Raw genomic sequence first — 27327 nt, forward strand, 5'->3', positions numbered from 1 at the left:
ATGTTCTTCTTAGTGAGCAATGGTTTCCACCTTGCTACTCTGCCATGAATCCCATTAATTAATTAGACTGTTACACTGTTGTGTACCTTTGTCACATCTTCAGTTTACCCTGCTTTTGTAGGAGCGTTTACAACAAACTTGTCTGTATCCTTCAGGTGGAGGTCATCGTATTTTCATTGAGCAGGGGCAATGCTAATAATTCTGGAGTCTAGCCAATCAATGCTGTCATCCATTTCAAAGCTGTACAGTATAATGAAACCCCAAAAAGTTTGCTAAGTCAGTTGATCCATCACCAGGTGCCTCAGATGAGAACAGGTTTGTATTTGGATAATTACGAAAGCAGTGGAATTGTAAGGCGATATTATTTGGGAGTGCAGATCTGCTGCAATGCAAGGTTGCCAGTTTGATGTTAGTCCACATGGGCTGTTTATAAAATTGAGATCATGGGACATGCTGCATGATCCTTACAATTATTTTACTTTTAACTTTACTCAACGCTCAAAGCCTGCGGTTTGAATGCCGTGTTTTGTCGCTGAAATATGTGAATATTTAAGGGGCAAAACAGAAACAACAGCAGTTATAAAGCTTACCTGCAGTATCCCTTGTGTCCAAACAGAGAGCTTCATTGACTTTTGACAATTCCTACACAGCAATCTCCAAAAAGGGTCAGCATGACTAGAAGGGCTTCCAAATATCATGATGTTTCATAACTTGAATTCTCTAGACCCCCACCCCACCCCCCGAAACAGGGAAACATACATATCAAAGACTAAGTAGCTTCAAATGACCATCTTTCTGGTGCTTACATTAGGGTTCAGGAGCTAGTCTAAAGTTGTAATTTCCTGCCATTGATATACTATAAAAAAGTGCCTTTCAAAAAACATCGCCATCTAGGGATCTGCCACTTTGGATAAAGTCCTTTTGTTTGACTGATCTAGTGAATATTACAGAGGTCTATAGCAGGCAACTAGGACAGAAGAGTAGCACCTTAACACAGATTTAAGGACCACTCAGAACAATTACACACATCATAAAGGTATGGGGACAGCAATAAAATGAATTTTGATGTTGCTTACTCTAACTCTGTAAGGCAAACAATCATTAGATTTTAAAACACAGGTTTTGCAAGAATCTGAGGATTTCATTTTTTTTTTTTTTTTTTTATTATTATTACAACAGTTTTCACAAAACTAACTTTAAAACAGATGTGACAATGAGATATGTCCATGTTGTATACAAATAAATTGTATGCATGTTAGATATGGTATAGATATAAATAAACAAACAACATAAATGAATATATTAATAGTTCCTCATTGTGTATTTTGTTTGCTTGTTGAGGACAATACATTTTGATACTGTGAGGTCTATTCAACTGAAATAAACAGTGGTGTACCCAAATGCCACCACTGTTAATAATCTGGACCTCTGTCATTTAAAACAAAAAAAAAGAAAGCATTCAATACAAACAGTCACTGAGAAAATATATTTAAAAAGGGCCGGATTCCGTAATCTAAACAGTGGCTGTTATCAGATCTCTTGAGAAAACCCCCTACATGTTTAAAAACGAGGGATTAAAATGAACACATGATTGGTGGCATGCAGACTTCACAGTAATTTAAAGTAAAGAAACGTGTTTGCCTTAAAATCCACATTAAAAACAGAAGGCTGCAATGGTCTTGTCTGCTCACAGTGCATGAGAAGTGTAATGATCACTGCACACGCAGTCGCTGTGTGTTCTTAGTAGCACGTGATCTTCTACTGGAGACACTGAAGCATGTACTCAGGAAGCATACGGCGGTGGTTTATCCCCAGGGTTATAGGGGGGCGTGTACAGAGACGGAGCGTTGGGAGAAAGCACATAGCTGGAGGAGGCCTGGGAGGAGGCCTGACTGTCATCAGGAAGAGGGGTGTCAGCTGAAGACGGTACTTGGAAACTGCTGTGATGCTACAACAGTAAAAACAGGCGATAGTTGTATAATATAGAAAGGCAAATGATACACAGTTCATTGTTACTTTAGGTAGCTGACAAGTGGGTCAAAACTATTTTTCCAAAACATTCAATTCAATGGTGTCCAATGAAGATCCAAGGGTACTTCCTGACAATAAATGAGCTACCCTTGGGTCTTCATTAGTATGGACGCCTACTATTGATATAGTAACTTGTACACACTTTGGAGCAAAGCCTACAGATGCTGGAAGAACTCCTGAGATATCCAGACTACCGATGTTCTAAATCCTCAGAGTGGTTCATTTCTTTCCTGATGGGTCACATCAAGTCAACGTGTCTGAGCACAAGCGGGACAGTGAATATTTAGTACATCTGAGAACATGAATGCAGGTCATACAATTGACACAGTCTTATTATACCTGCTGGGGATGCGTACGCATGTCATACTTTTGAGTTTTGCATAGAGAATAATACCGGTCCGATTGTGAGTAAGTAATCTAATTTATCATAATCTTGGGAAATATGTCTCTGTCCATCAGACTGTCTGCCTGTGTGTCACATTTATATTTTAACATACAGTGCCTTGCAAAAGTATTCAGACCCCTGACCAATTCTCTCATATTACTGAATTACAAATGGTACATTGAAATTTCAGATTTGAAATTGGCAGATTTGCTCCAGGTTGTTCAGGTTGGTTGGACGATGCTTGTGGACCGCAATTTTCAAATAGTGCCACAGATTCTCAATGGGATTGAGATCAGGACTTTGACTGGGCCACTGTAGGACATTCACCTTTTTGTTTATGAGCCACTCCAATGTTGCTTTGCACTATTACTCCACTCCCATTGTTTGAGCGCTGAGTTTGGGGTCTGAATACTTTTGCAAGGCACTATATATCTTGAGAACCACTTGTTCACTTGTTTATGGAAGATATCATAGTCTGGGGGTATATGGAGACACCTTGTCTGTCTGTCCCACACTTACATTGCATGTATATACTGAGCCCCATGTAAAATTGTGATGAAACTTGCTTTTACACATGCATATGGAGTATAGGTCGAGGTGATCTACTTTAACATGTTACTGCCGGCTCTGAATTTTAATTCACAGCAGTGATAGGGGATGAATGTCACCGACATGCCTGTTGGATTTAGCTGAACAAGGCATTACTTTAAGGTTAAGTTTAGTTTATTTTTTCTTAAATAATCATCATGAGTGCCACAATAAAAGCTTTTATTCATACAATTAAAAACAAATCAAGATATTCCTTAACATTGTTAAGGTCTAAGTAATAATGAGCTGTTTTTTATTATGGGGGTGCAACGTCAAAGATTTATTCTCGGACTCCACGCTGGTTTTTCATCTACATTAGATTTCAGAGATGATGTGTTCTAGGTGTCCTTTGCATGCTAGCATGAAGTTCATGAAAGTTCACTGACTTCAGACTAACAAGGCAGCATTACTCAGGAGTGTCATTCAAGCTGGCTGCGTTAAGGAAACGTTTGAATAAAACATCCCTTGACTTTTTAGCAGCTGGTACCTCTGAGCCCTGTGCAATGCGGTGCCTTACCTGGACTGGCAGTGGGTAATTGGGGTAGGCTGGAAGAGCTTGGTTAGAGGGGCAGAAACCAGCGTAGGTCAAGACTTGTTGAGCAGGGTTGTAGAGAATGTGAGGAGGAGGAGCAGAGCTGCAGTTGATCTGGGTCACTGGCTTCTGCAAACAAAAAGTCACAGACACCCGTTTAAAAACCTTCATGAACAACTTAAATACTTACCAGTCATCAATCAGCATTTTGTGTACATTAACAATGGTATACATTAGCTCCATTGGTGCTAGGTTGACAAATGGCAAAATTAGAAAACACTGTTCCATCAGATGTTAAAGATTTTTTTCAGTGTGATAAAATGGATTCTAACTAGCAATGTGGCTAGTCGTAGATACTGTGAGGTAATGTTATGCCGAGTTTTAATACTTTTACACATGTGAGAATTACTATCTGATACGGCTCACAATCCTCTTAGATAACTGACTTGTGTACAACAATGGGGGGGCGGGGGGGTCCTGAATTCAGTCCTGAATTATTCTTGTCGAGCTGAAGAAGGTAGTCCTTTATTGAGTATACAGTGCATGAGAACAGGACAACATTTTATATATTTCAACACTACCTCAGACTGGGAGCTAGGAGTCCTGTGAAGTTCCAATAGCATATGTTAAGATATAGCGCCAAGATAAGGTGGGACCTCAAGGAATGAAAGGGTTAAACAGCAACTTGTACCCTTGAGCAAGGTACTTTACCTAGATTGCTCCAGTAAAAACCCAACTGTATAAATGGGTAATTGTATGCAAAAATAATGTGATATCTTGTAACAATTGTAAGTCGCTCTGGATAAGGGCGTCTGCTAAGAAATTAATAATAAATAATAAATAAAACTTGTCATGGCTATGAAACATCTCAGCTATTGTGGAAATTCACCTAGTATCATTTTCTGTTCCAGTCAACACATCCTGGAACTCAGATGTTTAAAGCAGCCCTGTGGCCTTAATAGAATCATGTCTGCAGTACACCTGACACAGCAGAGTGTAACCATTAACCTGTCCCCCTGCAACATTCTGCCTCCAGTGGATGTGTATCACATTTACACTATTTCACATGTCTTACTCTCAGAGCAAAGCTGGTGTCTAGCTTTAAGGGATTTTACTGTAGGAAAATGTATGCTCTATTCTGAGACTTCATGACGTTTCCTATGCAGCAATCAGTTTAACTTGATCCTGTACCACTCTGTTATTTATTATTTTTGGCTTGTTGATAAATTGTGAGTCACATTATAAAATGGCTTTGGGGAACAGAGCACTCAGCAATGCCTCTAGCCTGACGGTGCACCAAGCAGGACGTCATTTCCCAGCAACACAATTGCTTTTCCATAAGCAATACCAAAAATTCAATTATTTACAAACAGTTCTCTCGTTATGAATCTATACTCGTTTGTAAAAATAAAATGGAGCCATACATGGATTGCTATAAATGAACTCGCCATTACAACTAGGCTGTAGGCATTTGAATTACTGTACACATTACAGCTAGGCTGTAGGCACTTGAGTTACTGTACACATTACAGCTAGGCTGTAGGCACTTGAGTTACTGTACACATTACAGCTAGGCTCACTTGAGTTACTGTACACATTACAGCTAGGCTCACTTGAGTTACTGTACACATTACAGCTAGGCTCACTTGAGTTACTGTACACATTACAGCTAGGCTGTAGGCATTTGAATTACTGTACACATTACAGCTAGGCTGTAGGCATTTAAATTACTGTACACATTACAGCTAGGCTGTAGGCACTTGAGTTACTGTACACATTACAGCTAGGCTCACTTGAGTTACTGTACACATTACAGCTAGGCTCACTTGAGTTACTGTACACATTACAACTAGGCAGTAGGCACTTGAGTTATTGTACTGTGCTTATAAAACCAAGTTGGTGATCTCACTTTCATCTCTTCTGCTTCTTTCTTTTTCCACTGCACAAGATTAATTTGTGTGGCTTTGGCTTAATGTGGAGCAGAAATCAGTAACAGACAAGTGTTCGCTGAATAGCTCAGAATTGCTAAAACTGCTAGCGTGTGAGGTGGATTATTAAGGTCTGGCTTGCATCAGAATGTCCACAGGGAGATAACCAGTGGCTCATTTAACAGAATAACAGGCAGACAAGGAAGTTGTTCAGTTTCTGCATTGATTTTTTGGGGCTTATAATGATCCTCTATGGAACAGCCCTGTCAGGATTGAAATAAGTTTTACTCGCATCAGGCCCTATTTAAAACTGTGCTGTAATGATAAGGGGTGCCTGATCTGGGCAATGTTTCCAGTGAACCTAAACTTTAACAGGCAGGTACCTTTTACGCATTCAAGGCAAGAGAGACCAGGTGTGCTAAAAGAAAAAATCAATTTCTTTAAATTCTCATTCATTCTCCATTGTGAGTATTAGGGTGACTGTATGTATACTTTAGTGTTTAATAAAATAACACAGCTGAACAGAGCATACTGTAGTGCTAGGTTATACATGCTTATACACTGTTAAATGGCATGGGTAATCCCTCCCTGTGTCTGAATATTAGTTTGTACTGCAATTGTAACTGGTTTCTCCGGGTATTTGTTTTAGTACAAGCAGCAGGGTAAATGGGCATAGATATAAAACAGAACTTCCCGCACCACCCCCCACCCACCCAAATGGCAATTTGGAAACTTCAAAATGGTAAGCATGAAATCCATGACCTTAAGTGCTTATCCATATGGTTATAATATACAGTATAGGAATATATTTAAATATTAATAATACAATGTATAATTCACGGTTGTATAAAGAAAGCACTCAGAGTTCTGGGGGCTGTAACATTTGAAGGGAATGTCAAATGAAGTTCCTGCTTGACAGAGAGGTTAATTGGCCTTCATGGGTTGGTTCCGTGGTACACATGTACATGGGGCGCTATGGACAGACATTCTAATGTTTAACTGCTAATGATAATGTTTCAATCACTGGTTCATTTATTACAATCTTATATATGTACATTTAATGTATTTTCTATGTAGTTTTTAATTTATTTAGAATATATTTTTCATGGTATGTCATTTAAAAATATATTTTACCATACATTATATTAAAAAAGTATATAAGACAACTTTACAAATAACTCATACATATATATATACACACAATATACACACACACACACACACACACACACACACACACACACACACACACACACATATATATATATATATATATATATATATATATATAGACCATTTACAGAGAAAACACTGTTTGTTAAGTCATATATTTAAAACACATACAGCTATGACCAAAGGCTTTGCATCACCTAGAATTTCAGGATTGAGACATATTTAAAAAAAAATGATATGAACATAATTTAAACTATATGACAATCAAAGAAACTACAAAATGATATCGCAAAAGTCTGCAGGAAGTATTTCATGCTATAGATTGCGAAATGTCAATTTTTAATTTGTGTCTGTTTTTCGTTAAGTATATGGAAAACTACAGCGTATGTAATTCAATATGTTAACGTAACATTATTCAGCAGGTTTCATTCGACTTTATGAAGCAAAATTAGTTAATTCTATAGGGTGATGCAAAACTGTTGGCCATAGCTGTAGACTCTTGAGATGGAACATTTCATTTCATAGGTGTCCCAGAAGACCACAGGCAGGTTACAATTCACATTTGTTCATTCGTACAACACATACAGGATGCTAAATTCATACACCTGGAGCTGAATAAAGTTAAATCGTAGGCTCCCTATACAACCCTAGGCGGTGTTAGACTGTGTAAAATAATAAAAACAATTGTCTTACAATGTCTTTGAACGCTCCGAGTATCGCGGCCGTGACAATTCCAAGGAACAGCCCCAGCACATTGAGCACGACGGAGGCCCACAGGAGGCAATAGAGGTGACTGGCATCCATGCAGCTGCTCACTCCCGTGTATTCATAGTACTTTGAGTAGCGCTCAGGGCTGGAAAGAGATTATACGTTATAATAGCTTTAGTAGCAGTTCAACAAAGCTCTGACCACACATAAGAGCAACTGAAATCATGTCCATTACAACCCACATCTTAACCACTGTATGAAACAGCCAGGCTTGTATGGACAAGCAGTTACAAACCTTGGGACAGTAGAAAGGTTTTTGTTTCATAAGTATGTATTTGTAGATAAGTACAGTACTTGTTTCACTTAGGCTATGGTGATCTAAAAATGCTGTTTACGGCTTCAGTGGGTCTTTCACTTTGTTCCTGCTCAGTCAGTACCACACTTATGCACTCAAGCATTTCATTTCTATTCGGCTTTTGTCAACATAATTTGCATGCTAGTTTAAATGGCTTATGTTGGATGTTAAATGTTCATGTGTTCATATCTTCTTTGCATGTGGACTAATAATTCACGTCTTGGTGACTGATCAGTCCTTTGCAAGATGGTTACGTCTCGGTTATTATTATTAATATTATTATTAGTAGTAGTAGTAGTTCTATTTAAATATATGTGTTACTGACAAAACCAGCTGTCAAGGGCAGCTGGAAAAGAATTCTATTTAGCACCCTTTAACAGAGGATGTGTAGTAATAGTAGTATTAATGGTTGCAATACAATTATTATTGTATTGTTAGTAATTCTGGAAATGCATTTTAACCCTTTAGGAAATGCACAAGGTCTGTATTGTAATGAAGTAGACTGCACAGATGGTGCACTAGAACCCTGACAATATGAAGCTGCAAGCTGAAATGATTCATGAGATATCAGCAGGTATATTTAAAGCATGTTTAAACACACTACCCTCACAGGGATGCGGAATTAATAAAAACAAAATAAGGGAAGGCGAGGGGGCAGTTTAAAGTGGGACGCATTTAAAACAGAATGAAAAAAAAAGGCTAAAATCAATTTGGGGAAAAATGGCATTTAAAATGCTTTGGTCTTTCAAGAGAATAAAGTGAATTCTTCAGTGCCCTTTTTAATAGAGATGATCTTACCTTTCACAGTTGTACAAGTCACAGCAGTAACAAGTGTTACTCTTAACCCTCAGCTTGCACTTACTGCTGAAGGTGTAACATAAAACCTGTTATGCAAAAAACAAACAAGCAGACATACATCAGAAGGGAATGAACAGGTTTTTAAATTTTTTTTATCAGAGGCATACAGTGATCGATGACGGCTTTATTACACTGCTAAGCCAACAAACATGAAAAGTGAACATTTATTATATGTTACAAGATACAAAAAAATTATTTCCGCATTTAAAAGACTCACAAAAATAAGAATAACAGAAAACAATGTTAATGCAGTATACAGTTCAATTATTATTTTTTTTTAAAACCATGTCTAATGTTTGTAATAACGTTGGAATTGTTTCCTGTTGCTTGTTTGTGAAAACATCCCCTAATGATTCCCAAATGTGTTGATTTCTGTGGATAATACAGCAAAATTGTCTGCTGTGGTATACCAAAGTAACAACCAACCCTGTTATTATTTTGAGAGGGGGAAAAACAGTTACATTAGGACAAAGAACAACAAAAAAGGACATTTTGTAAAATTAACATAGCTTTGGGAAGTTTGAATACATAGCTACAATGTTTGCTATTTAGTAAAATATTTACAGTACATGCACACCATATTTAATGCTTTTTTCACATTCGAAATGAAAAAGAAATCACCCGGCCTGCTGTCTTCGCAAAGTTATTACAGAAGCTGTGCCTTTCTGGCAGTGTTTAATCTCACAAAACATTCCCAGGTTACTGATAACTGACCCCAGTTCCCTTTATGAAAGGATGGAGTCATCTGTTGTGCTAAATTTGAACTGGGCTGCCAAGCACTGCTCATAGGCCTGAGGCCAGCTAGCTCCCATGAGAGCACCTTGTGGGGATTTCTGACACACAGTAATCTCACTAATGTAGAGGACAGTTTATATAGTCAAATGAAATCCCTGCCTTGGGCTTCATCAAAATCTCCCCCCGCAGGCTACCAAGGAAGTTTATTACAGAGGATTTATTTTATTATTTATTTATTTGGAATCAGCAATTGTTTTTTTACCCCATTTTCTCCCCAAATTGAAATGCCCAATTTTAAGCCTGGCTCACCGCTGCAACTCCCGCGATGACTCGGGAGAGATGAAGATGAACACATGCGTCCTCCGAAACGTGTGTCGTAAGTCGTCCGCTTCTTTTCACTCTGCAGGCCCGCCTTGCAGCTACCTCAGAGCTACAGCATCGGAGGACCACACAGCTCTGGGCCGCTTGCAGGCAGGCCCGCAGGTGCCTGGGCAGTCTACAGGGGTCGCTGGTGCGCGGTGAGCCAAGGACACCCTGGCTAACCTAAGCCCTCCCCACCCCTGGCGGCGCTCGACCAATTGTGCGCCACCCTCTGGGTACTCCCGTCCGCAGGCAGCAGTGGAATAGCCTGGACCCGAACTGGCAACCTCCAGGCTATAGGGCACATCCTGCACTCCATGCAGAGTGCCTTTACTGGATGCGCCACTCGGGATCCCCTTATTACGGAGGATTTTAATTCCTTCATGAAAGCAGTGAATATTTTATTTTAACAAGAGAAGCAGGTTTACAGCATTCGTGCCATGTGATTGTGAAAAATAACAGCAGATTCCCAGAGCACCGTGTGGTGTGAAGAGCACAGCATGCCCCCAATTCAGAACTGATGCAGCCACAACAGATAAGGAAAACCATAAGAAAACTGGGGTCTACACTACTTTTAACAGCCATATTCTGAAACACTACATATTATTTTATTTGAAGGATTATGCCGTAAAGATGTGCACCCCCAGTAACATGACTGATCCACCTTCCTAATTCTTCAGATGGATTTGCTCCACATTACAGTATATGTCTGCTGGAATAGTATTGTCTGGATACTGGAGGTCAGCGTCAGCACAATGAAATGTTTTTCACTTTACATTTTTCCCTGTCCTCCATTTTCTTTCAGCCTTCAATGTGCTCTTCTCTGCATTCCTGGCGAAGCCACCTGTTTAACTGTAAGCCAATGCCTCCCACAAAACAGAGACTAATGAGCTCTGATGGCAAAGATTTGTTATCTGAGCCGAGAGATTCCATCAGAGGCCTGGAATGTAATTTCACACCAAGCCAGAATGAAAAACAGAAAGCGATGTCTGATTTGATGCCCTGCTTTATCGGCTGTAATTCCTAGTGAAGTTTGCTGTTCTGCCAGGGGAAGACGTTTCCACAAACGCCTCCTGTAATGAAGCAATCAAAAAATGCATTTCTATTAAACCCCAGGGAGGCGATTCTAACAAACAGAACTGCTGCGACGGTGTTGAGATTTATAACTGCAAGGAACAAGGCCAAATAAAAAGCAGCAGTTTTACGTTACCAAGGTGTTTACACATAGACACTTTCCCACTCTCATTCCTGAAATACTTACAGTACTTTGTACATTGATGATAAATATATTTTAGATTACTTTTTTTGTTTTTTAACAGTGTATTCGTTTCACTGGGATTCCAAATCCTGTTATCCTGAAATAAACCGATATGGTACAGTTTGGATAAACAAATGTCAGAGATTCAATTGACAGCATACCAACAGCAGCCAGTGGCCAAAAAGCAGGACCATAAAACAAAGAGAGACCAATGTACTTATCAATTAAAAACTGTAACTAGAGTTTACATCGAGTGTTCTGGGAGACAACAGCCTCTTTCAACTTTATACAGAAGACTAATCTACTTGTACACTTGATATGCCCTGTAGAGATCTTAACATCACTGAGTAATTACTCTCGAAGCTTTTTTCTGACCAGCTGTGACAGGCTAGCTGCAGGGAGGACTTCAGACCAGAAAGAATTACAGAGACAGATGTACTGTGTGTAACTGAGTAGCGACAGCGATCAGTGTTTTAATAAACAAACAAAAGGTTTTAAACAAAACAGAAAAACAGGACACGGCACTTGAGGCCAAAATAAAGAGACAAACAAAACGGATTAACACTAAACAAAACAGTGGACGGACAGACAAACAAAACACGGTGAGTCAAACAACTATCAATTATTATTTTAGTTTATTTTCGTTACCTTTACCTCCTTCTCCACACCCGTTCTCCACTCACCGAACACCCAACCCCGAGTGAGTAAAACGTGCATCTATATATACTGTTGTGCCGGGATTCAATTACTAATTAATTATTCACTTGAATCCCAGCACGTGAATTAATTATGTGCAACCTCGTGCTCACATATTAAATACTTTAAATGCACGTGAAGTGCAATCCCGTGCCTAAATACAATTATACATTTTAAATAACTCGTGCTGCACACACCCATTTATATCCCGTGTAGCCATATCTATACACCAACATTAACACAGCACACGTAACATACAATACAGAAATGCACACAGGGGTGGGGCACATTGCCACACCAACTTAATATAAACCATGCCTCCCCCATTAAGACCATTGAAGTAATTACCTCTGTGTGATAGTTGTCATAGGCATAACCTGAACCACTGGAATAAAACTGGCATCTGCCTTCAGACAGAGGTCTTCTATCCTAGAAAAAAGAAGAAAAAAATTCAACTGTAAGAGATAGTAATTGAAAGATTGAGGCACAGCATTGCTAGATGTAGTGTGAAATGCGGTGTGGGGTGTTTGGCACAGGATCTCGTCTGGTCCAGCAGGACCTGTCCTCAATTGAGGTGCGACCTCCACTGTGGGTCAGAGCTCAACCAAGGCCAGGTGATGGAGGACCACTGACCTACGGGAGATACAGCTGCAAAGGAGGGGAGGTGGGGAGGCAGGGGAGACTTGCAGAACATTTAGTGATAATAAGGCTAGAGTAACAGCTGAACCTTGCCCCTAAAATTACAGAAAGACTCCAATATATTTGTATTTTTAAAACCTGTATAAAAAAAGAGACAATTCCATGGTAACGCTACAAATTGAGAAACAAACAAGAAATAAGAAGTTTTAGAAGGAAAATAATTTTGTTCTTTGCTTGTTTTGCCACTTTTAGAAAATACAGATTTTTATAGATTGAGAATGTTTAAGCTGCTGCTGCTGCTGCTTCCTGGCACCTTATAACTTCTGTGCTGTTGGTCATCCGCCTGTCAACTACTGCTGCACATACTCATTATTCGGATCAATCTCTCCACAGATGAAGGGCTAATTTACTAACTGATTGGGCTAATTTACCAATCCAAGTGAAACAAGTGAAGAAACAGCTGCTTGTGTTTGTGTGGATTGCTGTTTTTTGTCTCTGAATTTGTCCGTTATGCAAATACAGAGACAAAAGAGGTGACTTGCGTGGTGACTACCGTGATTTGGGTAGACCTACGTTCCCTCTAGCTGCTCGCCACAAGCGAAAGTTTTTTCTGTGTGGCTAAACTAATCTTCACCTTGTAAATCAGACCAGCCAGTGTGATTTCTATTAATTACACGTGCGGCCAGATCAAGCAATGAAGACTCTAGCTTGCTCACGTAACATAACCATAGCAACACTGTACGGGAGGTGTGTAAATAACTTTATCATGGCGTCGAAGCGGTGAAAATTACAGAAATGTTTTTAAAACAGAAAATAAAGCACACAACTTCACAAAACACACAGCTTATTTTTTTCTATTAGATAGAGTAGGTCCGGGGGGTGAACGGAGGATTACTAAGGTTGATCAGTGAATATTTATTTAACCATATAAACTACCGGTGCACAGTCAGTACACCCTCACAACAAACAATAAACTGCTGGAGTAAGATATAGTATGAAGTCGCCTTGGATAAAGGCATTAGCTAAATGTATTAATAATATTATGATGAGCCCTGTTTTTATTCGTCATATGACGCAATGAATAAAAAAAAACGTTTGTTTTGACAGCACATGCTGCATGCTAGTTATACATAAACAAATAATGTAATCTAAATGACTATGCAACAGTTTTGTTTTTTTCACACGCTAGTAAATTTAGCATTTATTAAAGAAATAAAAGTAATAATTGCATTCAGATAGCCTACTGCAAATGTGTTGGTAGAGTGGGGTCTGTCATTAATATATCCAGCTAAGTTACATGTTTAAAATAAAATACACATTTTGTCTTGCTGAAATAAACATATTAAAACCTATTTCTGATTTTTAAGTATGAACATTTTATACTGTAGAAACAAATGCCTTTACAATTCCTGTAGTACAATTGTTATTGTTTTAGCCGAAACGTGCTCCTGCCAATCCGTCATTTTTCGCACTGCGGATCCACAGCGAGGCCACCAGACCTATAGTGCCGGAGGACAACACAGATCTGATGGCTCCACTGCAGAACTGCAGGCGCCCTATCAGGTACAGGTGTTGCTGGTGTGTCATGAACCATGGATTCCCCTGCTGACCTAAGCCCTCCCTACCCAGGCGGCACTCAGCCAATTGTGCGCCGCCCCCTAGGAACCCCCGGTCACAATCGGCAGTGACATAGCCTGGATTCGAACCTGCGAACTCCAGGCTATAGGGCGCATCCAGCACTCCACGCGGAGTGCCTTTACTGGATGTGCCACTTGGGAGCCCTTTTCTTTTCATTGTTAACATCCTGACAACTTTTTACACTTATACCTTTAAAGTCTGTTAGTTTCAAAGCTCTTTTCAAAATGGCCTCTCTAATGCACTGATAGTGTAAGGATTATTGCTCACACTGTCAAACAAGTAACACAGCAATAAAGATTCATGATGTGGTACGGAATAGAAAAGCCAATGCACTTGTTATGCTTTTTTTTTTTTTTTTAATTGCTCTTCCTGAAATGATTTAGAGGACAGATCTCAAACCCCAGTGCACTACAGTGGCCATTTTGAAAAGAGCTTTGAAACAGACTTTATAAGTTCTAAGTGTAAAAAGTTGTCAGGAAAGCAAAATGACAGGTATATTATTTAGTTGTAGAAACATGTGGTGATGTATAACATTATATTTTTTGGAACTGCCACTTACTCTTTAATAAAAGGGCAGCAGTGTGGAGTAGTGGTTAGTGGTTAGGACTCTGGACTCATGACCGGAGGGTCGTGGGTTCAATCCCTTGTGGGGGACACTGCTGCTGTACCCTTAAGCAAGGTACTTTACCTAGATTGCTCCAGTAAAAACAATGTGTAAAAAAAATAAGGTAATTGTATGTAAAAATAATGTGATATTTTGTAACAATTGCAAGTTGCCCTGGATAAGGGCGTCTGCTAAGAAATAAATAAATAATAATAATAAAAGCAGCACAAATCCAAGCAGCTGTTTCTTCACTTGTTTAATTTTTAATGGTAAATTAGTCCAATCAACACCAATGACTCACACCTGATTGTCAGCACACCACATATTTTTTGTTGACTGAGCATACACAACGGCAAAGACAACACGAAACCATAGACCTCATTCATAAATCTCACAACCTAAATGAAACACGTAAGTACACAATCACGAAAAGAGGTACTGTATTTATAAACAAAAAATGTTTATAGATACAGCCCTATATCTTTAAGACCCTAAATCCCCCAGCCCTAAACAGAATAATCACATGCTGGTTTGTGGTGCTGGGAGGTGGGGTATTCATTCAATCACACCCTGACAACTTGTTTGATAAGTATCTTAGTGTCCCTGTACAGATAACTGTCTCCTATTCAAATATATGCAAATTATTTTAACGATCAATCGAGCATTGATATAATGTGGCACCTCACATTATATCAATGCTGAGTGGGCTGGGCAGCATATGTGTTCTTCAAACAAAGGATTTCTTCAGTGGCTACTGTAAAGACTGGTTGAATGTCATACAGGTCTTGGCATTCAAATTGCAGGGATACCAAGATATTTTAGTAATCAAGAAGTCCCAGAGGGGGAATATGGAATACAGATGATCAACCAGCACCACAAACCAGCACAGGTGTTTATTTATTTATTTATTTATTTATTTATTTATTTATGGAAGGTCAGAGTACTGTTACAACAGTATAAGCAGCAGGTCTAGTTCCAGTATCTCACAAAGTGACTTAGTGGAAGCCATTGGAAGCTCTTTTCAGAGCTAATGGAAGCTCTTTTCAGAGCCAATGGAAGCTCTTTTCAGAGAAAATGGAAGCTCTTTTCAGAGCCAGTGGAAGCTCTTTTCAGAGCCAATGGAAGCTCTTTTCAGAGCCAGTGGAAGCTCTTTCCAGAGCAGTGAAAGCTCTTTTCAGAGCTATTGGAAGCTCTTTTCAGAGCAGTGAAAGCTCTTTTCAGAGCCAGTGGAAGCTCTTTTCAGAGCCAGTGCAAGCTCTTTTCAGAGCCAGTGCAAGCTCTTTTCAGAGCCAATGGAAGCTCTTTTCAGAGCCAATGGAAGCTCTTTTCAGAGCCAATGGAAGCTCTTTTCAGAGCCAGTGCAAGCTCTTTTCAGAGCCAATGGAAGCTCTTTCCAGAGCAGTGAAAGCTCTTTTCAGAGCTAATGGAAGCTCTTTCCAGAGCAGTGAAAGCTCTTTTCAGAGCCAATGGAAGCTCTTTTCAGAGCCAGTGCAAGCTCTTTTCAGAGCCAATGGAAGCTCTTTTCAGAGCCAATGGAAGCTCTTTTCAGAGCCAATGGAAGCTCTTTTCAGAGCCAGTGCAAGCTCTTTTCAGAGCCAATGGAAGCTCTTTTCAGAGCCAGTGCAAGCTCTTTTCAGAGCTATTGGAAGCTCTTTTCAGAGCAGTGAAAGCTCTTTTCAGAGCCAGTGCAAGCTCTTTTCAGAGCTATTGGAAGCTCTTTTCAGAGCAGTGAAAGCTCTTTTCAGAGCCAGTGCAAGCTCTTTTCAGAGCCAGTGCAAGCTCTTTTCAGAGCCAGTGCAAGCTCTTTTCAGAGCCAGTGCAAGCTTAGGGATAAACAAAGCCGATTGACAGAGGGTATTCCTTAAGACCAATCTTACAACCCCACCTGCTGGTAAGAGCCCCTGAACTGCAGGGAGGTTACAGTACACTAATGCAATGAAGTTAAAGAAGGTCATTTGGTGAGGGGTGAAGGTATACCCATATTCAATCAAAATAATGAATAGCCCCCCACCCCCACCCCTCTCCACCAACTGTAGCGATCTACATAAAGCACAACTACCTTTTACCTTCTCCCTGCACTTGTCATATCATAGCTATAACTAGAGTAGGCATCTAGTGTACCTGGAGACAACAGTCTCCCTCTGGTAAAATATCCTTGACTCCACTAGGAAGACTGCTATCTCCTTGTAAACTCAATGCACCCATATACTTACTGCTTAATTACAAGTACAACCCTAAAACTTGCCTTATAAATAGCTTGACAGATTATTAAAATAATGTTACAATATTTGGCCAAATATTTTATTTAAGAATTAGCTTTACATGTAACTTTATTGATAACTGTAATATAACTGTAATAAACTCAACTCTTTCAGAGATTAAAGAGTAAGTAGTGGGGTTCCGAAAAATATAGCATCACACGTCCCCACGTGTTGCTACAACTGTTTAAATAATGTACCTGTAATTTGTCTTTTCATTGTCAACATCATGACAACTTTTTACACTTATAACTTTAAAGTCTGTTTCAAAGATCTTTTCAAAATGTCCGCTCTAGTGTACTGATAGTGTAAGGATTATTGCCCACATTGTCAAACGGGTAACACAGCAATAACGATCCATGATGTGGTTCGGAAAAGAAAAGCCAGAGCATTATTTATTTATTTATTTATTTATTTATTTAGTGATTTAGAGGACAGATCTCAAACCCCAGTGCACTAGAGCGGCCATTTTGAAAAGATCTTTGAAACAGACTTTAAAGTTACGTGTAAAAAGTTGTCAGGATGTTAACAATGAAAATAAAAATTAGAGGCACATTATTTAAACAGTTGTAGCAGCACATGGGGACATGTAACACTATATTTCTCTGAACCGCACCACTTACTCTTTAATGAAAAAAAACGTGATCATTTACATTTTTGCTGTTTTTCTTTTTTTTATTTCCCTTACTATTTCTGGTTTATCCAATAATACGCTATGACTCAGAAGTACATGCCATAAATCTGCTCAGCCCAACAAGGCAATTAGGGAAAATGCAGTGTGCAGGAGCGCAAAGACAGTTAAATGAATGCACCTCGTCCATCACTCTGCTAGCTCTGACCTTCCATTTACCCACGCGTTCACTGTGGTGGGACCCTGGCGCGGTGTGATGAAGCTTATCCAGGACTGAGATTCTGTTATACTGATGCAGCAGTTAAACAAAGGAAAACATACTGCCTTCTGTGTTCACAGCGATGTTAATTAAACTCAATAAAGCTTGATAATACTACCATAGTTTCCACGGAATATAATAAAACTATATCAATAAAAATATATAAATACAGTATACAATCTATTCCCTCACAGATTCACAGACTTTTTATTGCACACTTGAAACACATTTTAGACAGAAAAATCTTCAATAATAATTCCCCACTTCTTGCCAAGAGTTTTTCTTTATTAGATAAGGTCAGTAAGTCTGGTACTTCCTGGGAAATGCAGCATGGCAGGATGGCAATGCCCTTTATACCAATAAAATACTACACAGGCATGGGAAAGAGAATATAAAGGCTTAAACACTTTCATTTGAAACTGTCCTTCAGATAGAGGTTAAACAAAGAGCAAACCCCTTGCCAGCTACGGTGTGAAACCTGAGGAGCATAGTTTAAATGGTACTAATGCATCCGCTTGATCAAATTTATCAAGGATAACGATGGCTACTCAAGGTAGTTAACTCAACGTCTTAGGAAAAATAAGTACTCTGTCATAGAATTGATTTTATTGGAGAGGTTAAAGGAGCAGAAGCTTGGTGGGGGTCCAGCCGTTTCATTAGCAGACAACCTTACTGTCCAGCACTCTCACTTAATGTATCCCTCCACTCGTCCTTTTTACTGTGATCCCATCTCAAATAATTGCAACTTGTTTACCACATGAGTTGTTAAAAATGAAATGAACGAAAATCCATATGTGTGTGTCTGGCTAGAAACGCCAGCATTTCAAAGTTACTTTTGATTGTCTGACAGCAAGTTATAAAAGCCTAAAGATACAGTGACTACTGACACTGTTAGTTTACAATACTGCTGACAGTTTCTTCCATTAATTTGATGAAATTTAAAACAAAAAAAAACAATAAAGCGGTTCAGTTAGGTTTCTCCTAAAAACATTTTTCTAATAATGGTTGTCCTTTTTTTCAGATGCCTACAGAATAAAGTTCCCAAATACATGTCCTCCCACCTAACCTCAGACATTTTACAGCTATAAATTAAGACCTAAATGTCAAAACAGCTTTTAGACCCATCTGAGACATCCCTCAGGGATCAGCAACCTTTATGTCTGTAGCCCCATTCACCTAACAGGGAGAGTGATCCCAGGCTCTCTTCATCACTGGGGTACACATTGTGGCAATACAGAGTCTAATGTAAATGGGATATTCCATTGACATTGGGTGTTTCTAGAGAATAACATTTATATTCCGTCCTTCAGCAAAAGGTATATACTGTACCAGAGGGTCATAATTTTCTCCATCTGTACGCTATATTAATGAATTGAACCAATTTAACTGCCTTTCAGGTCTTTGTCAGTTAATTATTTTTAACATTGAGGACCAGATTTGTGCAAGAGACCTTTATTGAATGATCTTCAGTGAAGGACCTATTCGTTTTTATTTATTTAAGAAGGATGGGCCCACTGAGATGCCGCTGTTTACAGTGAGTGAGGAATGGAAACATCGTTTGCGAATTAGCTACCAGAGGAATTTATCCCTGACAGAATTATATTGACTATGATTGGGTTATATTGAGTTATATCCAGGACACCATTCCTGCTGCTCTTTAAAAGATGTCAAGGGGATCTTTAACATCCACAGAGTAGACAGGACCCCTGCAGTGAGGTGGTATGACTGCAGACAATGGTTCTGTACAGGGGGGCAATGGTAGCACAAGGGTACTGTATGATGCATTGGTAGAAGGGTGCTATAGTAGTAACGTTTTCAATTAGTCGCAACATAAACCAATAAACACTGGTGAGAACGCATTGCAGTACCATGATGCCACATCAGTACCAGTGTGTTAAAGTCCCAGGAGGCCAGTCCTGTTTCTACACAACTACAATGAGTTGTTTCAGGATGCACTACCCTAGGTTAACAAGCAGCTTTGATTATAGACCACTTTTCAGACAGTATTGACAGGCTTTATAAATAGGCAAGCATTACTTCCACAGTCTTATCAGATACCATATTTATTTGTGCATTTTTGTGGATAAAGGGTGATTGATCCACAAACTTTGGATTCAATGGGACTCCTGTTGGGATGGGTGGAGGAGAGAACTCTTGAACTTGAACTTGAATGATTCATGAGACTTCTCACATGATAAATATTTACATATTAATTATACTGGCATTGAATACAGTTCAGATATAGTTGGAGAGTATAATATATTGTATTACTATAAAGGGGGTATGATGCTGGAGGCAGTGCATTGCAGGTCCTGTGCCACAGATCTATTGCTTCATCCCAGTCAGTGCTGTGACCATGCACTATTCATCTTACAGTAGGACTGTGTCTTAATGGTGTTGTCTTGTATGGGTTGTCTTGGGGCCTCTTTCTATTACATGTATGTGTAAAAAGATACTCTGTAATGCAAGTCTGAGCTAAATCCCCACAATGGAAACAATAGGATGTCAAGTTAAGTTTTACCTTGAAAACATCAGCTAAAGAGAATGTAAAAGGTTATTTTGTTTACTGGCGCCACTGTTTGTGAAATAAGATCCTTAATGATGCTGTCAAAGCTAAACTTGATTTGATAAGAAAGATGGATTTTTGCTGTAATTGTTTGGAAAATGTACATTATATTATAGTTTGTTTAGGTCAAGTGATTGATAGAACTACACACTTCCTGTTTACTGTCTGGGGGAAGTGGCCTTGGTCTAAGTTATCTTTTTATATAGTGAGGTCACTATTATTTTACATTATAAACCTAATGGAACATTGCACGAGCCAATGAGGATGCAGCATTACTGGTCATTTACTCACTGGTTAAGAGCACTACTGAAACAAATACCCACTTCACTGTGATTAGGTTCTACTGCATTAGCACACGACGAATGTGGAAGATGAGAAACTCAAAACAAGGATGGTGGATTACAAAGGTAAAAAAACAACAAAACATTTTATTCAAAACATTGGTTGAAACCTTTTTTAATAGCACGCTTTCTTTCTGCTGATGTGTCCCAGTTACTTTTTAACGAGACAAGGATCTGTGTTGTTTTAAAAGCTTCGAACTTGCTCTCCTCGTAAACAACAGTTATAGAGCCCCAAAGATGGGCTCATAGTAAAATCTGAAAACGGTGGGTACTTTTCTTCCTTTGAAAAAACAATATAACAAGTTGGTACTGAGACTGAGCTAGTGTACAACAAGTACTCCGATTCACTATTTTCTTTCCGTTTGGGTCAATAAATAATTACTACATACTAATGTAGGTGAATGGATACTCTTTCTATCATAGCAAGGTTGTGTTTTGGGAATTTTAATTTCATCCTTGCTGCTACTGGGAACTTGTAAGGCTGAATGTCCAGTTCAACTCAAGCTGTTGGCTGGATATCACTAACACGTTCTCATTCTTAATTTCACTTATTTACATTCCCCAATGGAACAGTACTTTTAGTTGGAGCAGCAGATGCTTCCTCCCCTTTGAGACCAGCTTGCCACTAAGTCACTTTTGACTAGATTCTCAAAGCTATTTATTCTATATTGTCATTAGCACAGGAAAAATGCCCCCCATAAAAGAGAAATACACATATATAAGGGCTTGTAAGGAGTCCTAAGTTGGTTATTATACATTTTAGGATTGTTGGTGTTTTTCCTTTCAGATACAATTGTGAAAATGACAATTTGAGAATCTAAATTGTGAGCTTAATAAGTAAAAACCCCTAATAATAATTTAGGAGGTTACACATAATATGGTCACTAGTGCTTAGGAGGCAAAACAGAAACTGTAATACAGAACTGATATGAGGGCTTATTACATAAAGCCTTAAATATGAAAAAAAAAAAAAAAAAAAAAAAAAAAATTCTAAAACCGTATAGATATTAGTTAAAATAAATGACTATATACAATGAAGAAGAAGAATTGACAAGCAATGTAACCTCTTCATTAATTAAGAAAAGAGTGCAACAGGAGGCACAGGTTCCTCCCCTCAGGGATACTCACAATAAAGAATGACAGGAGGTACAGGCTCCTCCCCTCAGAGATACTCACAATAAAGAATGACAGGAGGCACAGGCTCCTCCCCTCAGGGATACTCACAATAAAGAATGACAGGAGGTACAGGCTCCTCCCCTCAGAGATACTCACAATAAAGAATGACAGGAGGCACAGGCTCCTCCCCTCAGGGAGACTCACAATAAAGAATGACAGGAGGCACAGGCTCCTCCCCTCAGGGAGACTCACAATAAAGAATGACAGGAGGTACAGGCTCCTCCCCTCAAGGATACTCACAATAAAGAATGACAGGAGGCACAGGCTCCTCCCCTCAGGGAGACTCACAATAAAGAATGACAGGAGGTACAGGCTCCTCCCCTCAAGGATACTCACAATAAAGAATGACAGGAGGCACAGGCTCCTCCCCTCAGGGATACTCACAATAAAGAATGACAGGAGGCACAGGCTCCTCCCCTCAAGGATACTCACAATAAAGAATGACAGGAGGCACAGGCTCCTCCCTTCAGGGATACTCACAATAAATTCTGCCGCAATGACCCCGTCCACAATAGCACAGAAGAACGCGGCGATCACTCCTATGCTGATGAAAATTATCGAGGCCACCAGCTGTAACGAGATAAAGACATTGTCACTCACTCTCCCTGGACACTCGATCCCATCAATAATTTATAGTATTATTAAAATGTTAAGTCATTGTGAATATGCAGTCTTGATTCTGAACACTGGATACATACATAGCAATAGAGCAATATGCTGCTTTGTGTGCAAGCTACCGGTATAAAAGAACCAGACAACACACTGAAACAATGTTTCCCTTTTAAAAGGTTACCCAGTAAATGTGCACAGTGATTTTGCAGTTTTCCCATGCTTTCCACATGTTTAAATATAGTTTGCCATACCTCTCTGGGTTTTACCGTACTTTCACTGTGCTTTATTACCTTTGTTATGCTTTTACTAGCGGAACTTTTTATAAGTGTTCAGATATTTAGACTGATTGGCTAGAGAATGCTAGTGCTGGGATGTGACCCTCTTTGGATGAGTTTAAACAGCTGCCACATAGGATGCTTTACCTGTGATGTAGGCCTATTATTAATGGCAACCAAATCTCATTGACAGATCTCTAAACATACACAACGCCAGCAGAAATCACTGCTGGATTTTTTAAAGAGCATCTTCCAGCACCAGGGAAATCACCCTAGATTGCATCAACCACCTATCCCAGGATTAACCCTAAAAATAGCTAGCAGAAGCAGTCTAGAGATGTTCCCTAGCATCACTGTAAAATGCTCTAAAAAATGGAGCTGTGGCTCATCCTGGCGAGGCAGAGGCACATCAGCTCAACCACAGAGCCACTGTCCCTTTCCATTCTAAATCTCTATCCATTTCTGACAGCAGCATTCTGAAAGGTATCATTAACTGAAGTACAACGGGTTCAATTGCATGGCAGGCTTTAACACTAGAAGACCCGGAGATATAATATATACTCATACCTAGAAGCGCCGCAGCAGTCTTTGTGACAGCTGTATTCAAAACACTGTAAATAGTATAATGCAAGGTAATTAGTTTTATTGAGTATGTTACATAAATATCTGTTATGTTACATAATTAAATTACATCCTTGCATTATATTTATTTTATTTTACAAATCAAAACAAGAAAATGTAAATAAATAACCATCTGAACAGACATCGGTTTACAACATACATATGTATAAAACTGAAACAATAGCAATACATTTTTAACTTTTCAACAGAAATCGGTTTATTATCAGATGTGCAAAAGCAACTGAACACCATAGATAAATAAACTTAGAAAAGAAACATTTTACAGAAGCACAGCAGCACAACAAGTTATAAAAAAAGTAATTTATTTCATTTTTTTTTGTTTGTTTTTTTTGACAAAAGGTATTCCTTTACCTTGAGTCTAAGGCTGTTCACAATCAACACAGATAATGTGCTTCTCCACACTTGCTGTCCGAAGTTTTATTTTTATTGCACTTGCCAACCTGACATTGGCGTCGGTTGCGGCTCTCAACGGGGTTGCCAGCTTCAGCTGTGGGTACACGCTTGGCAGTCTCCCTCTGTTCCAAATGCTTCTTGTGAAGTTAACTATAAAATATATTCTCTCCTTGGTAAATTCTTCTCCATGCATTCTTTGTAAAGTACCCAGGAGTTGATGGCTGCTAGGTCCAATACATTGTAAAACACCTGAACAGGCCACCGGCGGGAGCCAACTTTCACGGAATACTTCTGTGCCATCTCAGCCAAAACTTCAACTCCATACTTTCTTGCATTGTAAATCTCCACGGTCTGGTATTTTTTTTTTCACTAGTCCCGATGCTAATTGACTGACCAAAAAAGCGCACCTAGCAAGCAGGCACCAGCATTTGAAAAGGCTGATTGAAAAACAATAGACTGTCAGTCATTCACTCAAGCAAAGAGCAGAGACTAATCTAATTACAGCTAAACACATTGCAGACTGGTAAATAAAAATAATAAAGTAGAATACCGTTCTGTATAATAGAACTGTTTTCTGTGTGGCCGTCAATGTGACTGCTCCCAGGGCTTTTAAGTATAATTTAATATATCTCCTTTATTTCTGCACTCCCGCATTTCATGCTTTGTGAGAATATTTAATTCATACACACAGAAAGGTACATGAACGTGCAGCCCATATGTGTTACACGAGTGGATAATTACATTTTAAAACCAAAAACCGCCAAAATGACTGTCGCGGGGCTTCTAGTGTTAAGCGTATAATTTGAACTCAAATGGTTTCATCACGACTGATAAATCTATCTCTCTCTCTGCATGCATATTAAGCAATGAAGGCAGTGAACAGGTATTACAGTGAGAATCCCAGTGTAAGTAGTGAAGAAGATGCAAGTCTTCACTTTTTATTAACATTACTCCACACCCTCAATGCCTCAGTACTAGGAGGAAGCATGGAAAGAAATCGCTGAGGACAAGCGGTGTATCATGTGCCTCTGATCTGCCAAGAAAACATTTGAGCTATAGTCAGCCACTTGAATGAAACCAAAGCTTAATGGAAATTGGCATTGTGTAGCTGTTAAATAATACAATTTCCCAGCATGTTACCAAACTCAGAGGCTTACATCTTAATAAACTGACCATTTGGTATAAAATTGACATTATATAGTTGAATCCACATTATTCCCTTGATCGTTTGTATTATTATAAACAGTTCTTGTTGAGAGACCTTTGTTTAATTGAATATGTTTTTAAAACTCCTCGGTATCTTATGAGTGTTTAAAATTACGGATGACCATATTGCTTAAACAAGTTTGTCATTCTCCAGTACAACATTACTGGACTGGACAGCTGTTATTATAAAAAGTGACCTCTATCTGCTGTTTGGATTTCAAGCCTGGCTAACTTATTGATGTCCTGAACTGAAGAGCGAGTTCATTCCCTAAAGCATTACTGAAGTAATGACAAACATTCATTCCAATTACAGTATCTGAGTTCACCTTCTAACGCAGTGCTTCAGTTATTAATTCATGCGTTTTCAAAAGTCTTTTAGGTGAATTGTAATAGCATTCCATTACAAAGAATACAAACATATTTAAGACATAACTGACAGTACCGTGGTACCTAATGAGGCAATGTGTAATTCAAACACTGCTTGCAAAGGAACCAAAACACAACAAACTGTAAAAAGGAAAGAAGGAAAAGGCATTTTCATAGAATCGGAGAAATGGCAAATACAACGACAATGATTCGATTTATGGATATTATTTATTTATTTTGCCACAACTGCCTTTGAGAAAATGTTATTTTATTTTATTTCTGGATAGTCCTGGCACAAAAGCAGGTACAACGTTTCACACGCAGTACAATTTAGAATAATATAACTCTAGACGGGAAAAAACATATCTGGCACAGCCTTTTACTTTCAGGTCACCAGCTGAATTAGAGACGAGGTCATCTGAGATCCAGAATCACCTTGATCTGGTTGCTGTTTGGGCCTGTGTAAATCGCATCCTGACGGCAAACGTTTTCTTTATCTGGAGTTAAATGTGCAGATGTTTTGACACTATTTACTTAAACTAGCCCAGGTGTATTTTCAATTGAGTTCTGTACGCAAAAAAGCTGGTCTGAGGCAGAAATAAGTGATGTGTCCTGGTGGTCGTTGACCAGTTCTTTGTGGAGCCCATGACAACTAGTGTTGCATTGTTTGAAATGAAATGTAATTATATTGTACACTAGCATATCATAGAATAGACATCCATTGTACAGCCAAATATTTCTTCTTTCATCCTGTAAAGTTTTGACGATACAGAACTGGTTGAAAAAATTAAAATGAAGGAAGGAAAGAAAGAAAACAAAATCCTGTTCCTGTTTTAAATTTAGACACATTGATCCAGCAGCAAGCTTTCTCCCCAGTCAATCCAAAACAAGGTGTTAAGTTAGGCAAGGGAATAGAACCTGGAAATGTACTCGACCAGTTTTCTAGCAATGTGCTTACTGTATACTGCATGTACTGGGAGCTACTCAGAAAACATTTTGATCGGGGTCAAGCACTACATTTGCCATTAAGTGCTTGTTCAATACCTTATGCACACACAACCCCTCTCTCCTTTCATTTATGATCATGTTTCTTTAGGGTCCCAATGGTTTACATTTTTGGAGAGAATATTCCAAGAATATTCAAAATTCCACATTTTCCACAATTTGAAATTTATAATAAACACTTCAGCAATCACTTTAGGCAAAATGCATTACAGTAATTATCAGAATATATAACGTGCACCTCTTATATGTGTATATAAACGCACATGACCAAACAGCCTTAGGCTGCATAACATGCTGCTCTTGTATACAACAACATACACTAACAACTTGAGAATACAGTGCATCATGTATATAACATGGTACCCATATTAGCCATTCGGAAATGCTCTTAAAATAGTGTGCATGTTATATAGAGTTAATTACGGTATATGTACGTTTGCAGGCAATTTGGAATTATTCACAAGGATATAAAATGGTTAACAAATAGGTTTCATCTGTGGACCTTGCTCCAAGTGTAAACTGCATTTCAAATGTTTGCTGTCTTATTGGATTTGTATCTGCTTTGTTTTGTGCAGTCTGGGTCTGGTTTGGGGAGGGGAGGGAATGTGCGACCTGCTGGCTTTGCTAGTGAGAATGGCCAGACCGAACCGTACCGAGCGCGGACCAAACCCAAACGGACCCAGTGTGAACAGAGCCTAATTGTGATACATATACCAGGAATAAATTAGACCAAAAGGCAGTAACAACTGGGAGGATGAAGAAGACTTAAACAAGTGTCATTGTGAAAAAGCAGCTTTGTCTTAATGTTTTCACAGCTCTGTACACACATGATAAGAAGCTAACCATCAGTGGGTGGTGCCCATGATTTTTTTGTTTTGTTACTTGTTTTATTTAAGGTACAGCAGCAGACTTTAATGGCCTATGGAGTTTAGCTTCAGTTAATCTTTCTGCTTTTTATAAGTATGATTCCAGTAATAAGCCTTTAGGCTTGGAATACTGTACAATTTAAAGACAACTAAAGTTAATAAAGGAAGAGAATGGTTCTTAATCACTAAACAGAACCGAAGGCCCTCCACTATCAGGAGGCGCAGTAGACAGGCCCTGCATCT

General features: G+C 38.9%; 1 protein-coding gene across 2 annotated transcripts in view; it reads right to left on the minus strand.

Annotated features, from left to right (window-relative positions):
• Window positions 1-1160: 1160 nt before the first annotated feature.
• Window positions 1161-27327, minus strand: part of LOC117406351 (transmembrane protein 255B-like) — a 53046-nt gene continuing 26879 nt past the window's right edge. The window contains exons 3-8 of one of the 2 annotated variants that reach the window (XM_034010308.2): window positions 22200-22289; window positions 11956-12036; window positions 8499-8584; window positions 7331-7490; window positions 3522-3665; window positions 1161-1948 (exon numbers count right to left, since the gene is read on the minus strand). In XM_034010308.2, the coding sequence (XP_033866199.1) occupies window positions 1784-1948; window positions 3522-3665; window positions 7331-7490; window positions 8499-8584; window positions 11956-12036; window positions 22200-22289 (726 nt within the window). In that variant the 3' untranslated portion in view covers window positions 1161-1783. The remainder of the gene's footprint in view (window positions 1949-3521; window positions 3666-7330; window positions 7491-8498; window positions 8585-11955; window positions 12037-22199; window positions 22290-27327) is intronic. The other variant, XM_034010307.2, reaches the window with a different exon arrangement.

Source organism: Acipenser ruthenus, chromosome 9 (assembly GCF_902713425.1).
Source record: "Acipenser ruthenus chromosome 9, fAciRut3.2 maternal haplotype, whole genome shotgun sequence".
In the NCBI taxonomy this organism is placed as follows: Eukaryota; Metazoa; Chordata; class Actinopteri; order Acipenseriformes; family Acipenseridae; genus Acipenser; species Acipenser ruthenus.